We start from the raw sequence: 17,267 nt of genomic DNA, 5'->3' as shown, positions 1-17,267 counted from the left end.
GATTATTAATGGGAATCCTCACAAGAAAAGAATCTGCCCTTCACTTTACTGTAAATACTAGAAAGTAAGTTTATTTGAAATAGTTTGGGAATGGAGATATAGACACTAAGCACTGTGAATGATCACATTATGCCTGTGTACTCTAAATGCTAAGGCAATGGATGTACCATTATGTCTCTTGGCATACCAACTCTTGTGCCTCATAAAATGGGAACGTGAATAGAAACAGTTTTCCTAGCATAACTTATGGCATTTGGAAACATCAGTGTTTGTAATGTATGTATTTTCAAAGTTTACTTCAGTTCTCAGAGAGACAACCAACTAAGATTTTTTAAATCAAAAACTTAAATACACTCTTGTGTGGACATTATTAAGCACTTGGCAATGACTAGCTGGCTAGTGTGCTGTTACTCCTGTTTGTGACAGTGATCATAATTATCTGTCTCTTACCTTGTGCCTCCCACATCTACTTCTTGCCTCCCACATCTACCTACCTGTTGTGTTTCATCATAGACCTACAATGCAAGCTTTTTAGTGCAGAATCTGAAATTATTATATGTGTGTATAGCACCTATCATAGCTGGACCCCAGTTGCTGATTGGGGCTTCTAGGTGTCCACCCCACACTTGCCCTGAAGGGGTTAATGCACGCCAGATGGGCCAGTTAACTTATTAGGCTGAAGGCCGAGAGGAAAGCCCTAATTAGGGGATGCTCACCTGTGCAGGAACAGGCAGGTCTTCTATAAAGCCAGGGAGCTGATAGCAGGAAGGCAGCTGTGGGGAGGTAGTCTGCAGTCACTCCCTGGCAGAAGGGAGGTGTGTTTGGGGGCTATAGATACAAGTAGCTCACAGTTGCTCACTAAGATGAGGGAGAAGAGAGGCCAGCAAACACCAAAGAAGTGGGTAGTGCCAGAGTAGGAAGCAGCCCAGGGAGAAAGCAGCAAAGTTGGGGACTGAACAGACCTTGGCTGCATGTTGTAGAGACTTGACGGACTATACCTCGGAAGGGTGGAACGCTGAGTGACCTAGCCAAAGGGCCAAGTCACAAAGAAGATGCTGCATTTCCTGGAGGAAGAGAGGGGCTGCAGACCAGAGAGAGAGATGGAACGATGGTGTGTAACCACTAGGAGAGGCGTTGACCTTGTGAACTAATCCCCAGAGTGGCCAGAAGGAGGCATTACCCTAGCGGCGAGTGGAGGCCCTTGTTACACACCTCAGTACTAATAATAAACAATAATAACAACAAACCGATTCAGTTCTATTGTCTGTGAGTTTAGGGGAATATTATTATGTCTGTCTACATAGAAGTTTGGAAACTAATGCATGGAAACAAAGAGATAATTAAAGATACATAACATATCTGTCTCCCAGGAGTTTATGAATGTCCATTATGGCAACCCCTTACCATTGCCACATAAAAGAACACTGAGATCTAAAGTTAAAGACTGCTAAAGATGTAGATTGCCTTGTTTTTTAGCAAAAGGAAACAGTGCAATTACTTCCCATCCATATGTTTATACTCCACTATAATCAGCTAAAATTGTTGATAAGATATCACCTATTAGATTTTTATAATCAAAGAGAATGTGTAATATGTTATTTAGGATATAAATATAACTATGTATTTTAAAATATAAATGTGTTTTAATACTCACTCTGACTGACCTCTTTTTCCTGTCTCAACAATAACCTGCATCATATGGATCTATTTGCAGGGTGCTCCGTTTCGTCTATGTTAGAAATCTTTTGCTGACCAACTCTTCAGTTCCTAGGAGTCAGCTATTCTAACTGCTTCCATTGCACTTTGTGTACAGTAATCCTGCTTCACAGCATCATGGGGGTATTTTTGGAGAAAAAAGGATGATTTTTGGAAAACACCATAACAAAATCTCAGTGTGCTTTTTAAATTCCATGCTATTTCAAGGGAGGGGAAATAGAAAAGCGATATCCAACACATTGGCAAATGTTCTTATGATAAGTAGTGGTCATTAATTTTCAAATGAACAAGCTTCTTGGAATTCTCATGCTCTTTATTAAGATACCAGTTGAAATGACTATCCTTCAAATGCATTGCTAGTGTTAGGATGCTTAAGATAGCTTTTAAAGATCCTTCACTTTAAGAAAATGGAATAAAGCAGTGTGCAGGAGTATGTCATCTGGCATGTCTTTCCGGAGGAGGGAGAACATCTTAAGATTAATCCTCTTATCTCCTTGCAGTGGTGCTCTGATGGAACAAAGTGGTCTATTTTATAAACATGCCAAGTAGATGCATTGATTAACTGAAGAGTAAAGCCCCTGCAGGCAATATTATCTGAATCCTCACTCCACTGCTTTCAAAATGGAAGGGTAATTTTAAAAAAGAGGCCCAAGATTAAATGGATCTTAATTTGTGATCAGCCACAGATGATGGCTGAAACTTGAATTTTAGTATCCCATTATTCCATTCATAATACTTTTAATAGCAGTGATCAAGATTCTATTATTTATTATTTTATATTATCATCATTAACAACAAACAAAATTCTGCTGGGTTGCATGAGAATTGGAATGCTTGATTTAATTGAACAGGTCATGAAAATCAACGTTATCTGAAGTTCTTTCAGTTTCCCAGAGGTTATAGGGATGATAGAAATGTACCTACATTCAAATCCTTGGTGTACCAGCTGGCACTGTGCTTCATGAGGACAAGGGCTGAGCTCACACCACTTAACTTCCTCGCATGCTTTCCCTGCTGTGTTTGGGGGGCATGTGCAAGTGAAGTCGTCCCAGATAGAATAGCAAATGCCGCCATTGTGGCAAGGGTTGGACTAAATGGAAAGAGTAGAGACAAAGTGTTAGCAAGTAGCAGTGGAGTCCCACACAAGGGAAGGCAGGATTTCTTGGGATAAAACGGAATTGTGTTTACTTTGGATTGAAAGCTATAAAGCCTTACAGGTTCCAATCATGGATAGCAGGTTTAGTAAATGGTTATCCTTACCTCACCTTTCATAACCCCATATATTTTGCTGCTGATGCCCATGATGTTCAGCACTATTCAGCAAAATCTGCTCTTACCAGCATGTTTATTTGTTTAAGATGTCATTACTGTCACATATTGCATGGGAACATTCATGGGCCAAAAGAGGAGTCCTTGCTCTAAACATGGAAACATGCTTTGAGAAATGGCATCCTCACCTTGCAAAGATTGTCACCAGTACAGCCCTGGGTCACGTTGATCAGTGTTCGGTTGATGACAGAATACAGTGATGTGGTAATGGGGAAAAATTCCAGTTGTTGGTAATTCAGTCTTAAATCTTGGATACAGCCTTTAAAATACCCACCATTTATATCAGTTTCTTGTTTGTCTGGTAGTCCTCCAATATAGAGAATATCCCTACTTTGGACTGTTAGTATTGGAGTAGAAATGTAGCCTAGCTGTTGAGATGACTGGAACAATTCAGCCCTATTTGGCTGTATTTTTAATGATATTAAGTAAAAATTTCCATCACTCACAGTCCATGTGCCGAACAATTTGGTGGAATTTGAGGCTAACATGACTAGTTTCCCATCTTCCAACCAGATCCTTATATACAAAGATGTACTGTTCCTCACAGCTAGTAACAAGCCAGAAGACTTCCGTGTTCGGACAAACATTGATATAGTCATGTTTTCGTTCTGACCAGCATCAACAGAAAAAGCAGCATACCCCGAGGAGTCCTCACGTCCAAATCGGCCTGGCATGTACTCTTGAAATGAGGGGGGAAAGAGAGAGAAAATAAAATAATTTAAGACTAATTGACTAATGCAGGCAGCACAATGATCAAACATCTACCACTAATAAAGAGAGGCACCTGCTAGCATTTAAGGACAAAATAAGGATTTGATTCTGGTCTGAGTGGCTTCCATGGGAAAATTCACATTGGCTTCAATGGGAGCAGGGTTAGGCTTTATTTTGGTGCTATAAGGTACATTATTACACCACATTCTTCCCCTTTTGCAGCTTCTGTACATCTTGTGAGGATGTGTATCCAGATGGTTTCTCAGGGCAGACTCCAGCACAGTTATTTGTACTGGTCATAAGAAGGGTGTATTTTGAGCCCAACCTAACTGTTATCATCCCCTAAAAACCAAGGGTACAATCCTGGCACCACTGAAGTTAATAAAAGTTTTGTGATTGACTTCAGCGGGGGTAGGATTTCACCCCAAGACCATATGCACTACTGCTGGCGTAGGGAAGTGTAACCCATTCCAAGTGGACCCCTATGCACCATTAGGGATTTATCCTCAGGGAGGGCAGGAAATGTTTCCCCTACATATACTCCCTAAACATTCCCATCAAGGAAAGTGGACAATGTTAAATCAGGACTAGGTCTCCAAACAAAGAGGCTGATAAGAGCATATGCTGATTTAGCACATGCTCTTATTTTCTCTTTGGTTTCTACACATCACCACCCACTCTGGAGCTGTGATAGCCCTTTATTCCCTTGGCAGATTACACCTATGCTGATCTGCATCAGCCTAGATCCATCAGTGACTCTGGCTCCCAAATTGTCATTTCTATATATGATCAGTCTCTGCCAACACATGACACTGCTGTACCACCTGGGTAGGCAAATGATCTAGAATCCAAGACACTTTTTAAAAAAATTGTGTTTATCAGTTAAGATGATTAAACCAGAACTCCTCTCTTTCTGTCACTCTCTATTTTCCATAATGAAGCTAGGGATTTTTAATTAAGAACAGAAAATGTCTCCCAAACCACTGTAATTGAAACTATTTATTCTGATGCATCAGCTTTTTGAACCACAGTATTTCTATTCGTTTTACATTTTTTAAGTTTCAAAATCTTGTTCTCCATATTGTAGGCTTTCTGCCTAAACACTTTCAAGAGCTATTTTTTTTTAGCATGTCAAATGCATAAAAAGTGTCAACCTGGTTTAAAGAAAGAAATCGCTCCTGTAACTAAAGAGTCAGAGTCCTCTTTTGTGCAGTAAAACTCATATGTCAAGTTTCTGCCTGCAGCACGACTTTTTTTATAACTCGGTTATAAAACCCATGAAAATAGGGGATTGACTGTGGAAACCCTAACAATCCTTTAACAACCAGGGTGTTACTATGTGCCACAGTAATATTATTTAGTAAGGGGAATAAATCCCCGACTTGCTCCTGAATAGATAATTTCATAAATAACTACGTATGAAATATTTTAATTTTATGAAAGAGATTATCCACATTTCTTTCTTTATCTGCTTGTTAAAACCATGACATGTAGAAATAAATCTTCCCTTTTGCTGGAATGGGTGTTTTGAGGTATGAGAGCATTGTAGAGTGCACCCTCTCTAGAAGGCAGTCCTTGAGAACTAAGCATTTTCCATGTGAAAAAAAGCGAGCATTTCTAATGGAGTGAGGAGCTGGAGCACAGGAGCCTTGCAACCTCCGAAGGACGGGTGAGTCTTAGAAAAAGGTAATACTGTACTTGAAATTTTTCTATTACTTTGCCCCCCACACACACAAAAAAAATACTGAATCTGATCTTGGGTTTGATGGGACACTTAGCATCCCCTTGGTCAATATTAACCTCTTGTGTCTCTACATCTGGATGCTGATCAAAATAAGTCAACATCTGTTTGTTATTTTGTATATGTAGTGAAAATATTGCCTCATGTCAATTAAATCCTTGGCAGCAACTTTTCTTCAAAAGGACACCAGCATTTCTTATGTTATCCCTCGCCACAAGTCCCTTCCTCCCCAATGCCATACTGTTTTAAGTCCTGCATATATCTAACATCCATGTATCAAAGTGGCAATGGTGGTATGATTTGCAAGGAATATTGTGGTTAGCAGAAAAAAATACCAAATACTTTTTAATCATTCTCAACAGTTCTAATGCAAGAATAAGCCTCTCCCGGCCCTGAATGGTTTTCATTTCACTTCATATAAAGAGTCAAACATATTTACCAGATGTTCTCCTACACTCCAAAGTTGCTTTTCAAACCTTTGGATAAATTACAGCTGGAGTTCAAAGCAGTCTGTTAGAATTACCTCTCAGACTTTATCATTTTACATTAAAAAAAAAAGAAATAAGGTATCAATAACTATTAAATACAGCACATGAAATGATATAATATTTAAACATTTTGAAAGGGACTTCAAGATGCAGCTTTCTGGTGAAATACATCCAATAACCCCCTGGGACCAGATCCTCAGCTGGTATAAATCAGTGTAGCTTCATTGCCTTCAATGCAGCTATGCCAACTTGCACCAGCTGAGGATCTGGCCCTTTGAATCTAGCTAGGGCACTGCTGATGCTCTTCATTTTTTTCCAGACTGCCTGGTTTAAAAAATAAACTGTCTTTTATTCATCCCCAAATTATCATGTGTTAGTAGAAACTTAGTAATTTGTACCAAGGGGTGGGGGGCATTTGTGTGTGAATACAGGGCCAAATCCTGCACACCTTCCTCAGACAAAACTCCCAGTCTGAGATCACTAGGCTTTTGCTGAGAAAGGAGGGGAGGGTCCAGTTCAAAGTGTTCCAGAAAGGTGCTATATTTAAAACCCTGGGGAATGGCGCACTCTGTTTATCCACATAGCCGGTAGAGCATAGCAGACAGCAATACAGGGACCTCATATTGTCCCTCCAGTTTCCCTCAGCTCGTACGTGGAGGATCACATGGAGTAGGGTTGCCAACTTTGATTGGATGAATTCCTGGAGATTTCATCACATGACATAATCTTTAATTAAAAATTCATTGTTAATTCCTGGAGACTCCAGGACAATCCTGGAGGACTGGCAACCCTAATGTGGAGGAAAGTGAGGGTAATTCAATTTCCAGGCCTATTCAGGTTTTGGCCTTTCTGCTGATTCTGCCCATAAGGATGCCAGTTAAATGGTTTTTGAGATGTGGGTGCATGTTCAGTGGGAAATTGACTCATTTCACAGAGGCAACCAGGCAGCTCTCAGATGGTAACTGTTATTGGTAACTCTTACCCTGGGATGGACTTCAACCAGCTAACCAAAGATCCGATTACCAATCCTCAGGCTGTTCATTCTCCCTAGGTTGGTTGGTAAAATGATGCTATTGACTGTCAGGCTTAATCTGCCGGTGAAAGCTCAGATATGATTTTTTTTTAAATGTCTAATTTTTTTCATTTGTTCAATATTTTATTCATTCTTCATTTACCCTCAAAAACAGGAGTACTGCTTTACATACAGATACTGAGACTCACTAGTACCTAAGTGAGTTTTAAAAATAGGACTTAAGCTCCTAAGGCTATGTCTATATTACAAGTTTGTGATGTGATTCCCCTGTCATGGACATGTACTCACACTAGCTGTCATCAAGCTAGCTAGCCCAGTTTCAGAGAGGTTTGTAGTCAGCCTGGCTCAGCTGTGCTTCCACTGTTGATACCAGTGTTACAGTGGCTTCCCTGCTATTTATATTCACTCTATCTGGATGAGAGCTAGGGCAAGTATGTGTACATGAGCAGGGGAATCACACCATTAGCTTATAGTGTAGACATAGCCTTTAGGTCACTGGGTGCTACACCTACAGTAAACCTGAGTTTCCCAAAGTTTAATGGCATATTAAAACTAAAAAAAAATTAAAGCACTGGATGAGCAGAACCCATCAATTTAGCTTGACTTTTCTGCCTGATTGAAATTTAGGCTTCCTATAGAGAGAACTAGAAAATAATGAACAAGTGCTTCTACTAACCTCTTGTGTTTTCTCACCAGTTGAAAGTAAGCAGCGGAGGTCTTAAGGGTCATGGCATTTCATCACTGATATAAACAGATTTGTTATTTGTGATTATGCTTTGAGCTGGTGTTTAATACACTAATGCCAAAAACATTATCTTACCTGTTGAACAGTTTGGCCCTGTGTAGGGCCTGTAGCAGTCACATTGATAACTCAGCCACAAGTTGATGCAGCGTCCCCTATTTTGACAAGGGTGGTTTTCACACCTGTCCTGTTTCGTACAGCCTGATTTGACATTTAAAGATGTTTCACTTGATATGTTCTCAGGGGTAATAATGTTCAAGTCTATTTCAATGTCCTGAAGACAGCCTACAAATGAAGGTGCCGAATGCATATTATAGATGTTAGGTGGAGAGTCACTGCTCATGTTTCCCTCTCGTAAACCACCCAAAAATATGTTCTGAAATGCAAGCATCAGTTGATCACTATCTATTGCAGCAGTAGATTTATTGACACATGATTCTATACAAGAGCTGTCAAGTAGATTAAGGGTAACAGCTCTTGCTAAGGTTACCTCCACAGAATGCCATTCTCCATCACTGACATTATGTGAAATATGCAAAAGAACCTGTGGCTGGTTATTGACTTGCATGAATAAGCGTAAGTAGCCGTTCAGTAACTCCAATGTGACAAACGTATCTTTCTTCCCGCGGTGAAATATAAAAGCTGTAGGTTGCACAGTCTGAAACCTCAGGTTTATGTTATAGAAAGATCCCTGTACAGCGGTCATGTCTCTGTTCACCCACAGGAAACCATTTCCCTCAAAAGAAAAGGTGGTTATTGTTTCACAGTGTGTTCCAGTATACCCAGGTGGGCAGATGCAGCTGGGTCCATGGTGGCCATTTTTTAGATGTGGGATACATAAACCACTGTTTTGGCATTGATGGTCATTGCAGCCAAGGAGGACCTCAGTACAGTTCCTGCCACCAAAAGAAATCCCCTCCTTCTCTCCAAATGGGCAATGACAAGTGTAATTTCCAGGAAAATTCTCACAAGTGCCACCATTTTGGCAAGGGTTCATGTAACATTCATTAATGTCTTCTTCACAGTGAATACCTAAAAAAAGAAGAAGATTTGATTGGATAAGTGCAGGCCAGTTTTTCTCAAACTGTTTTAGATATTTAATAAAATGAACTCTAATTACAGGGGGGAATCTGTTTATCAAGGGATGGTTGGTCCCCAGTGGTTGACAGCAATGAGAATAGATGCTGTTATTGTTTTGTACTGCAGTAGTGTATAGTGGTGCCAATCAGGGTCAGGGCCTTGTGCTAAGCTCTGTACATACACTGTACATGTGGTAAGTAAGTGATGAAGAAAAGAGCAAGCTACAAATTTGTCTTGAATGGCAGTATAATCAAATTGAGAGAAGATGTGATCCAACAAATTGCTTTCCATGGCAGAGTGGGTGTGAAAGTGGCAATTCTTCTGGAAAAATACATTTTTTTTATCACATGGTAAAAGCCAAGAACTGTTCATTAATATGTATGAATAATAAAATAATACATAGCTCAGAGACTGCAAGTTCTTCTTTCTCATTTACATTCATTCAGTTGAGGGGAAGGATGGTCCCGTGGGTAGAGCGCTACTTGGGCTGCGGGAAACCTGGTTTAAGTCCAGCTCTGCAGCAAACATCCTGTGTGACCCAGGGCAAGCCGTTTAGTCTCTCTGTGCCTCTGTTCCTATCTGTAAGGTATGGAATACTGGCACTTCCCAGCCTCACAGGGGTATTGTGAGGATAAATACATGAACGATTGTCAAGTGCTGAGAAACTACAGTGATGGAGGCCATATACGTACCTTAAATAGAAAAAAGCTTTCCCATAATCATGTCCCCACTCCTCCTTTTATAGATTCAGCTTTCTCCAGGGTGACCCGTTAGTTCTGATATTCAGTGCTCACTTCACGACATTTCGGGAGTGACCTTTCCCTTCCTTCAACAGATTCACTCTGATGCTAACAATACATATCTGACATAGATCTGAAACTTAATAAATGGGGCCTATATCCCCCAGTTTCCCTTCTCATGCAGAACAGCCAGGAACCACATCATTCACGAGTGACCAGTACATATGCAATGGAGAGGGGAAATCCATTTACGCTCCCATGGAGGCCTGCAGAAGATCCCAGTGGGATTTTTGGTTGAAAACTCACATGCGTTGTAACACAGAGATTCCATTTTCCTCCCCAGTTTTTATTCCAGAGAATGAAATGAAATGTATGGAGCTCTTCAGTTGAAATATAATTTCAACGTATGATCATTATGAAGTAATTAACCAAAATAGTGTCTGAACTCAAATATCTCCCACTGAAATTAAATTGGCTTAGATTGGTCTATGTTGGCTCTCCAGGAACTGTATAAGAACTCTGTAGTGCAGTTAACAGCATATGATAAGAAACTATTCCCTTCATTGAAGATAATTTGCTATCACATACTGTACCTGTCTTTGAATGTAAACCTATAAAGAGATTGACCTACTACAGCAAAACACAAACGTCCTCCAAGGGAAATTATAGGAACAAGTTAAACTATTTTGATTAGTTTGGAATAGCAGCCATATTAATTCATTGTCTGTCCACTTTACTCAATCATTATCAAAGCTAGACCCCTGTCTTAGCAATGACCCTTGTCATTTATCATTCTCAAATTATGGTGTGAAGTTTCCAGATGAAACTTCAGATCATCAAATGTAGCCAGTACTATCTCTTATGTTTTGGCAATGGACTATTACTGCTGTAGTCTGTCTATTTCCCAACTAGCTTATAAATATTCCATCATGAGATGTCTATTTGTACATTAATGTGTAGTGACACCTGACAGAAATAGGAATAATTGGGACCGACTTTCTTAAAGTCAAGTTCACTTTCTAAACCTTCATTGACTGGGGGCCAGAACAATATCTGCCTTACCCAGTTTACAGTAATCTATATGCTGTAGTCCTGTCCTGCTTTTTGCTATACTAGAAGTTATTTGACTATATGAAAAGTGAAGTTCCATTGAGCTGCTATGCCTCAGCCGATGTTTTAATACATCACCTTCCTGATGTAGCCCACTTTTTCTGCCTTTAACATAACGAATGAAGTGTCCACAAGTGTACAATGTACAACTCAATCATGCACTGCTTTTGTAGCCCTTTAGGTGTCACTGGGTTTTTGTGTCAGGGCTAAAAATGTATGTAATATTGAAGCAGTAGAATCAGCTGGGTGCTTAAGTATGCCAAGAGCTGTATGCCCTCAGAGTCTTCAGAATTCATTTAACAATGTATGGATCAGAACTTCATACTACACCTTTCATAGCGTGAATTGGCAAAGTAGACGGCACAATATATGGTCTGTCTAGGTACTTATGTATCCCCATTTCACCTGTCTGAGCCCTGCACATATATCATTGAGTCTATCCTTCCAGTTTATCCTTCCTGCCACTCATAAAGGTATCACAAAAAAGGGCTGATTCTCCACTTTTTGCAGTTAGTTTAGTCATTCATACCCATGGTAAGTGGGTGGGAAGTCAGAATAGTAGCAATCACACACACTTTGTATTTATTTTATGTAGGAGTCAATGACTACAGAAGGTACAAAGCAGCAGAGAATCAGGCCTTAAGTGCACATCAGTATAAAAATTAAGTAATGAAAATAATTCCATGAACAAAGAACATTTGGTTGTAAATCATATACATTTCCACTTTTTAAATTAAATAGAACATTTACTAATGGTGATGTATGACCAAGAATGAAACCACACTACAGTGTTCCTTTGCCTACAGAAGGAAAAACCCTGGAATGTAAAGAACCTGCATGTTAGGATAAATTTTAGGAAACATTATTTCATAAGAATTTCAATGTCTGAATGTGCATCTCTGTTGTTTAAGCAGTATTATATGAGATTTCAAAAATAATAACAAACAATATATATTCTAGTTTGTATTAAGATCAACATAAAACATACATGCAAGCCCCACTGAGAAGCCAAAGATTAAATCCCTGTTTAGTTCTCAAGAATAATTAAAAAGAAAAGGAGTACTTGTGGCACCTTAGAGACTAACCAATTTATTTGAGCATAAGCTTTCGTGAGCTACAGCTCACTTCATCGGATGCATACCGTGGAAACTGCAGAAGACATTATATACACAGAGACCATGAAACAATACCTCCTCCCACCCCACTCTCCTGCTGGTAATAGCTTATCTAAAGTGATCACTCTCCTTACAATGTGTATGATAATCAAGTTGGGCCATTTCCAGGGAGGGTGAGAAAACCTGGATTTGTGCAGGAAATGGCCCAACTTGAGTATCATACACATTGTAAGGAGAGTGATCACTTTAGATAAGCTATTACCAGCAGGAGAGTGGGGTGGGAGGAGGTATTTTTTCATGGTCTCTGTGTATATAATGTCTTCTGCAGTTTCCACGGTATGCATCCGATGAAGTGAGCTGTAGCTCACGAAAGCTTATGCTCAAATAAATTGGTTAGTCTCTAAGGTGCCACAAATACTTCTTTTCTTTTTGCGAATACAGACTAACACTTCTGTTACTCTGAAAAGAATAATTAAACCTCCTTACAAGCACTGGCTGATATTGCTTGTTATTTGCCAATTGGCTGTGCAAGCAAGGACCACTGTCACTCAAGATAAAAGGATTAGTCAATATTTATAGAACTGCCTATGTGGTTCACCAATCTCAGTTTGGTGTACAAGTCATCATGTAAAAAATAGTTTGCATACAGGTAGGCCATGAGACAGACCAAAAATTAGTTAAGAAGGAATAGTAATTGTCATTTCAGTGCTAATTGTTTTGGTAGTTATAAGCATCTGCCCAGCTAAATACATTGTACATTCTTTTAAAAGTAAAATTAGCCAGCCTTCTTTTGTACACCATTTATTTCATAATACAATTTGAAATCAGGAATACTTTAAAAATGTTTTTCTTCATATACCATATGTTAATTTTTCCCCATCTGAGATGATGCAATTTATTTAAAAAATTGGATGAAATGTGTCCATTTGACCTTGTTCTTGAAAAAACTGATAATTTCTTTGCATTTTAATGTGCTATTAAGATATTAAAGCTGTTTACTCACCAAATTCTTAAAATATTAAATTAAGCTTTTTGTTTCAAAATTAGTAGCAAGTGATTGCCACAGAAATTGAATGACAAAAGCAATTATTCAAATTTAATTCTGCCAAGTGTCCATTAATTTTCACTCCATTAAATAATTAAAATTAAAGCTATTATCTGAATTAAACATTTGTTTGCGTCTTTGTTTAGAAATCCATTTACCATCCCCTCCCATCTCAATTTCTCAATGCATTCTAAATATTATGCAAGTACTATTCAGGTCAGTAACTGTATGTTCAGTACAGTCTAACTGCCAGAAAACACTGAGAGGTCTGAGCCAAGACACAGTTTAGCAACAACAACAAGAAACCCCAATTACCTGTAAATACTGTCATTATAACAGCGTAAGCCTGCATCCTAGTTGCAATCATTTCTTTCCGCAGTAAAATGGATCTTACAATATTTATGTGGTCCATGAAATAAGTTTCTGTAAATTTTGAAACAATTCTAGAAATGAGGGCTTCTTTTCCAGGATTAGCTTGTTCCATGTACGTACTATGTTTGCTGATGTAGCTGACAGTGTATTTTCCCCAAGCCAGATCAGTAGGGCTTAATGTACGACTCATTATGCTGCTTACGCAGTAGACATGTATACTTGGACTCTTTCTCAAGCTATAACTTATAATGCCCCATCTAAATGTGCACTGTCACACTCCTTGGGGGGTGAGGGCACCTTTAAAAGGTGGTCATAGTTCTACAGGAGCCCTGCAATTTGAATCTGTCTGGGGTATGGTATATCAGAACATCCCTGAGTGCCTGGGACATGCAACACCCCCCCCCTCCCCCGTCTAGTGGTTACACAGACTGGCTTTGAGTGCCCACACCCAGTATCAGGGTTGTCAGAGCTTTGTGTCTCAGGCATATGGCTTTTATGGTCCCAAAGATGCCCATATACAGGAAACTCAGTTGCTCTACCTTGATAGATTGAAGGACTGAGATGACCCTGCCAGCATTTGAATCCAGAGTGCCATGGGACCTGGCTGTTTGCAACCTGATGTTTAAATAACTAAGCCACCCCCTTCAGCCTGAAAAGAGTTATGTATATAGTGTGATCATGCATATAACAAATGCATATGCTTTGGAACAGAGTAATTCAGACTCTTTCAGAAGTAACTCAGGACGTCTTATACAAAATTATGGAAACACTAGTAACGTGTTATGATTAAAGATTATTATCAGCATTTATCTGGTGCTCATGCTGTGGTATCTGGGTACTTTACAAGGCTCAAAGTGCATTTCTCTACTGAAAAGTCACTCTGGTACAATGGCACTTGGGAGTTTGCTACTGTCACTGGATTATTTCTTTAACAAATGGGCTCAATGTACAAGCAAAAAGTTTCACATTTTGAGAATCAGGATCTCAGCTAGAGAGGTCAAACAACCTGTTCCATGGCTGCTTGCAAGGGGAGTCAAATACAATCAACCAGTCAGCTAAAATCAGCATTGAATCCTCACTGAAGGCCCGAGCAGCTGCTTTTACAGTTGGTCAAATTTCTGCTTGCTCCACCTATGGAGGAAGTTCTGCCATCCACACCCAGAAAATTCAAGTTTATCAACTACACATTTGTTCTACAGGGAGATGGGCGTGAAAGAAAACCATGTTTCTGGATTCCAGTTTGCAGCTTGAAGCTAACACTATCATGAACCAAATCTGAGCACCCTGCAACTTGGGAAGGCTCAGATGTGGGGTTCAAACTCCAAGTTCAAGAGTGCTCAGATCTGAGGGTTTTGGTTCAGAACCTTACAAAGAGTTCAGATATGGTGTTTTGGTTTTGGCTCATCTCTCTCACAAAGCTGAATAATTCCCAGTGTCTAAAGTGTAAATGAAGCTAACTCTAATGCAAATAAGAGTCAACCTTGCAGCAACCTAAATGATAATGTGCCCTTTAAAAATATGTATTCTTGGGGATGGACAGGGAAGAATCTGTAATTATCCTTTCCCCGCCCATCTTAACAGTTGTATTGGAACAGTCTCTTATAAAAGCCCCTTCACTCTCTGCAGCATCTTCTATTCAAGAGCCTCATTAATCCTGAGGCCAGCTGAATGATCTCGCTGGGTACATATTCTTCAGTGCTCCAAATCTTATTGAATAATCATGAAAATTCAAATTTTGCCACATCTGTGCTGATAATTGCAAAGAGATAATTACTTTTTGCTGGAAGGAGGAAATGCACCTTTATGAGTGAGAGAGTGCAAGGAAGCGAAATAGACTGTCCTCAAATAATGGTAATTAAATCTCATGCTTCAGGGTGTAAATCAGTTACCACAGGGGTCAGGAGGGAAATTTTACTGCTTCGTACACTGCAGAGCTGGTGAGGTGAATTAAAGGATTTTTTTTCTCTTACTTTTGGAATGTAAAAAAATGACTTTTGCTGGATGCTGGTCTTAATCCAACCAGCAATCAGATATGCTCTGGCAAATCTTGTGTGGCTGTTTTAGCAGGAAAAAGTCATATAGTACAAAAGACAAAATACAGGGTAGGGCTGACGCACGTGGAAAGTTGAAAACCCTGTTTAAAACTGCATTATAAAAAGCTTTTGCTGACATTGAGATAATGTACACATGATACCTTTCACATAGAACACACGTTTTGTAAAGTCCTAGTAACTTGTTAGTTATTGCTTTATTGCCTACAAATTCATTATTCTGCTATTTTTCCTATTGCCAGTTGAAATGTCCATTTTAGCCTAATACAATTTTGGGAAAAACATAAAATGGAAACAGAGCTGAATGACTTGGCTTACTCATTAAATATGCCACTCTTGCTGAGGGAATATGGAATTCATAATGTGCTACGTTTGGTATAATATGCTGTAACTCAACCTTTTTAAATTGCACTGGGCTGAAACTTCATAGACTGGTTTGAACTTTTCAGCCTTCATGGATTTTTTTTTAAGCAGGGGGGGAAAAGGCCTTAATCTCTTACATCATTAAACCTTTTTGAGCGCAACAGCATTTGGACATTTTTTTCCATTTGTTAGATGTTTGGTAACACCTTAAATAGATTTCATTTGAAAACAAAAATACCTGCTGTAGGTGATTGTGTAGTGAGGACCGGCCTGTTTATTTTATTTTACAAATATTGGAAACAGCCAGCCTATTTAACCACTGGCATCAGCTTCTAAGTAATTTCAGCTGGGCTTTTTTCATGAGATTGCTTTGCTAGGCATCAGTATATCTTACTCAATAGTCTATGTAGAGCATGGTCAGAGGCTAGCAACTCTTGGGCTTGAGAATAGCATGAAGCCTTCTCATAGAAGAACAGCATGGCATAGCTGTTGCTTGCCCCTAGGCCTACTCTAGATTCACTTGGACAGCCCCCCTGAGCCTGCCCATGTGGATCTGCTTATAGGACTGGGGCCTTAATCAGAAAAACAGGAGAAACAAGTGCTACTAATGCCATGCCTCCCCTGAATGGCAACCAATTCAAGCCCCAACCATGTCCCTACTTCTGTAGAACTGATTAGTTCACTTGCATTTCACTTTTATGGGGCAGGGTGTCTATATCCACATATGTTAGCCTGTTTGTATCTGTTGGATGAAAAGGTGTCTTCTGGAGGATACAGCTAATATTTATACTCATTTACTAAGATTTGTTTGGGGGGTATTTTTTGCCTTGCTTATTTTATTTTATTTTTCTCATTTTCAGACATTTCTATATTTCCAAATGATTTTAAACAGTTCTAGCCACGGACCAGTGATGTTCATGTTCTCTCTGCTCTGGTCCTCTTGAGATAGCCAGTAGGAACATAGCTCAGTTTGTAAATAGCTGCAGACACCAGACATTGCTACTAGTTCACTGACTTACGCATTTATCACCAAATCAGTGTACAGAAGACATTGAATAGTTCCATTTTTTAAGAGCAGAGATGGCATAACACTCATGCCCACAGCACCCTATTATGCTTATCCATAGCTCAGATAGATTGTCATCCAGTTACTTCCCTGGCCTCTGGGGTACACATTGGCAACTACTGAGCAGACAATTCAGGGGCCTTTCGGTCTCCCCCGTCCTTGATCCCAAGTTGGATATGAGCCAGAAAGGACCAACTGGGACAAGGAGGGTGGCAATAGTAGTGGAGACACAATACTGGTCTCAGCATCCCCAACTCTTCAGTCAGCTGCATCAAGCTCCCCACACAACAACCCCCAGGCCTGGTGCAATGAAGAACAATCATTCCTGGGCTTCCCCTGAAATGATGTGTCCCTATGCCACGCCCCTGTGAGGGTCAGTGTCTATTTGGCACTGTCCGCCCTGAAAGGAGTAGCTGAGAAAGCAGCTTAAGGCTCTGCACATGCTGTAGAACGGACTGTACGAAGAAGTGAGGTCTGGAGCCAGCTTAAGGAGAAGTCTGAAATGAAATTCAAAGAATGTGGGAATCCAGAGAAGAACTTTAAAAGGAACATGGTCAGAGTGAGA

At 39.7% G+C, this 17,267-nt stretch overlaps 1 protein-coding gene across 5 annotated transcripts in view; it reads right to left on the bottom strand.

Annotated features, from left to right (window-relative positions):
* Nucleotides 1–17,267, bottom strand: part of CRB1 (crumbs cell polarity complex component 1) — a 161,476-nt gene that overhangs the window by 47,128 nt on the left and 97,081 nt on the right. For 4 of the 5 annotated variants that reach the window (XM_073356740.1, XM_073356741.1, XM_073356742.1 and 1 more), the window contains exons 6-8: nucleotides 7,839–8,792; nucleotides 3,174–3,724; nucleotides 2,641–2,806 (exon numbers count right to left, since the gene is read on the bottom strand). In XM_073356740.1, the coding sequence (XP_073212841.1) occupies nucleotides 2,641–2,806; nucleotides 3,174–3,724; nucleotides 7,839–8,792 (1,671 nt within the window). The remainder of the gene's footprint in view (nucleotides 1–2,640; nucleotides 2,807–3,173; nucleotides 3,725–7,838; nucleotides 8,793–17,267) is intronic. The other variant, XM_073356745.1, reaches the window with a different exon arrangement.

The sequence above is a fragment of the Lepidochelys kempii genome, chromosome 8, assembly GCF_965140285.1.
Source record: "Lepidochelys kempii isolate rLepKem1 chromosome 8, rLepKem1.hap1, whole genome shotgun sequence".
Classification (NCBI taxonomy): Eukaryota; Metazoa; Chordata; order Testudines; family Cheloniidae; genus Lepidochelys; species Lepidochelys kempii.
Note: the sequence above shows the minus strand (reverse complement) of the source record. Positions and strands in the feature narration are given on the sequence as shown.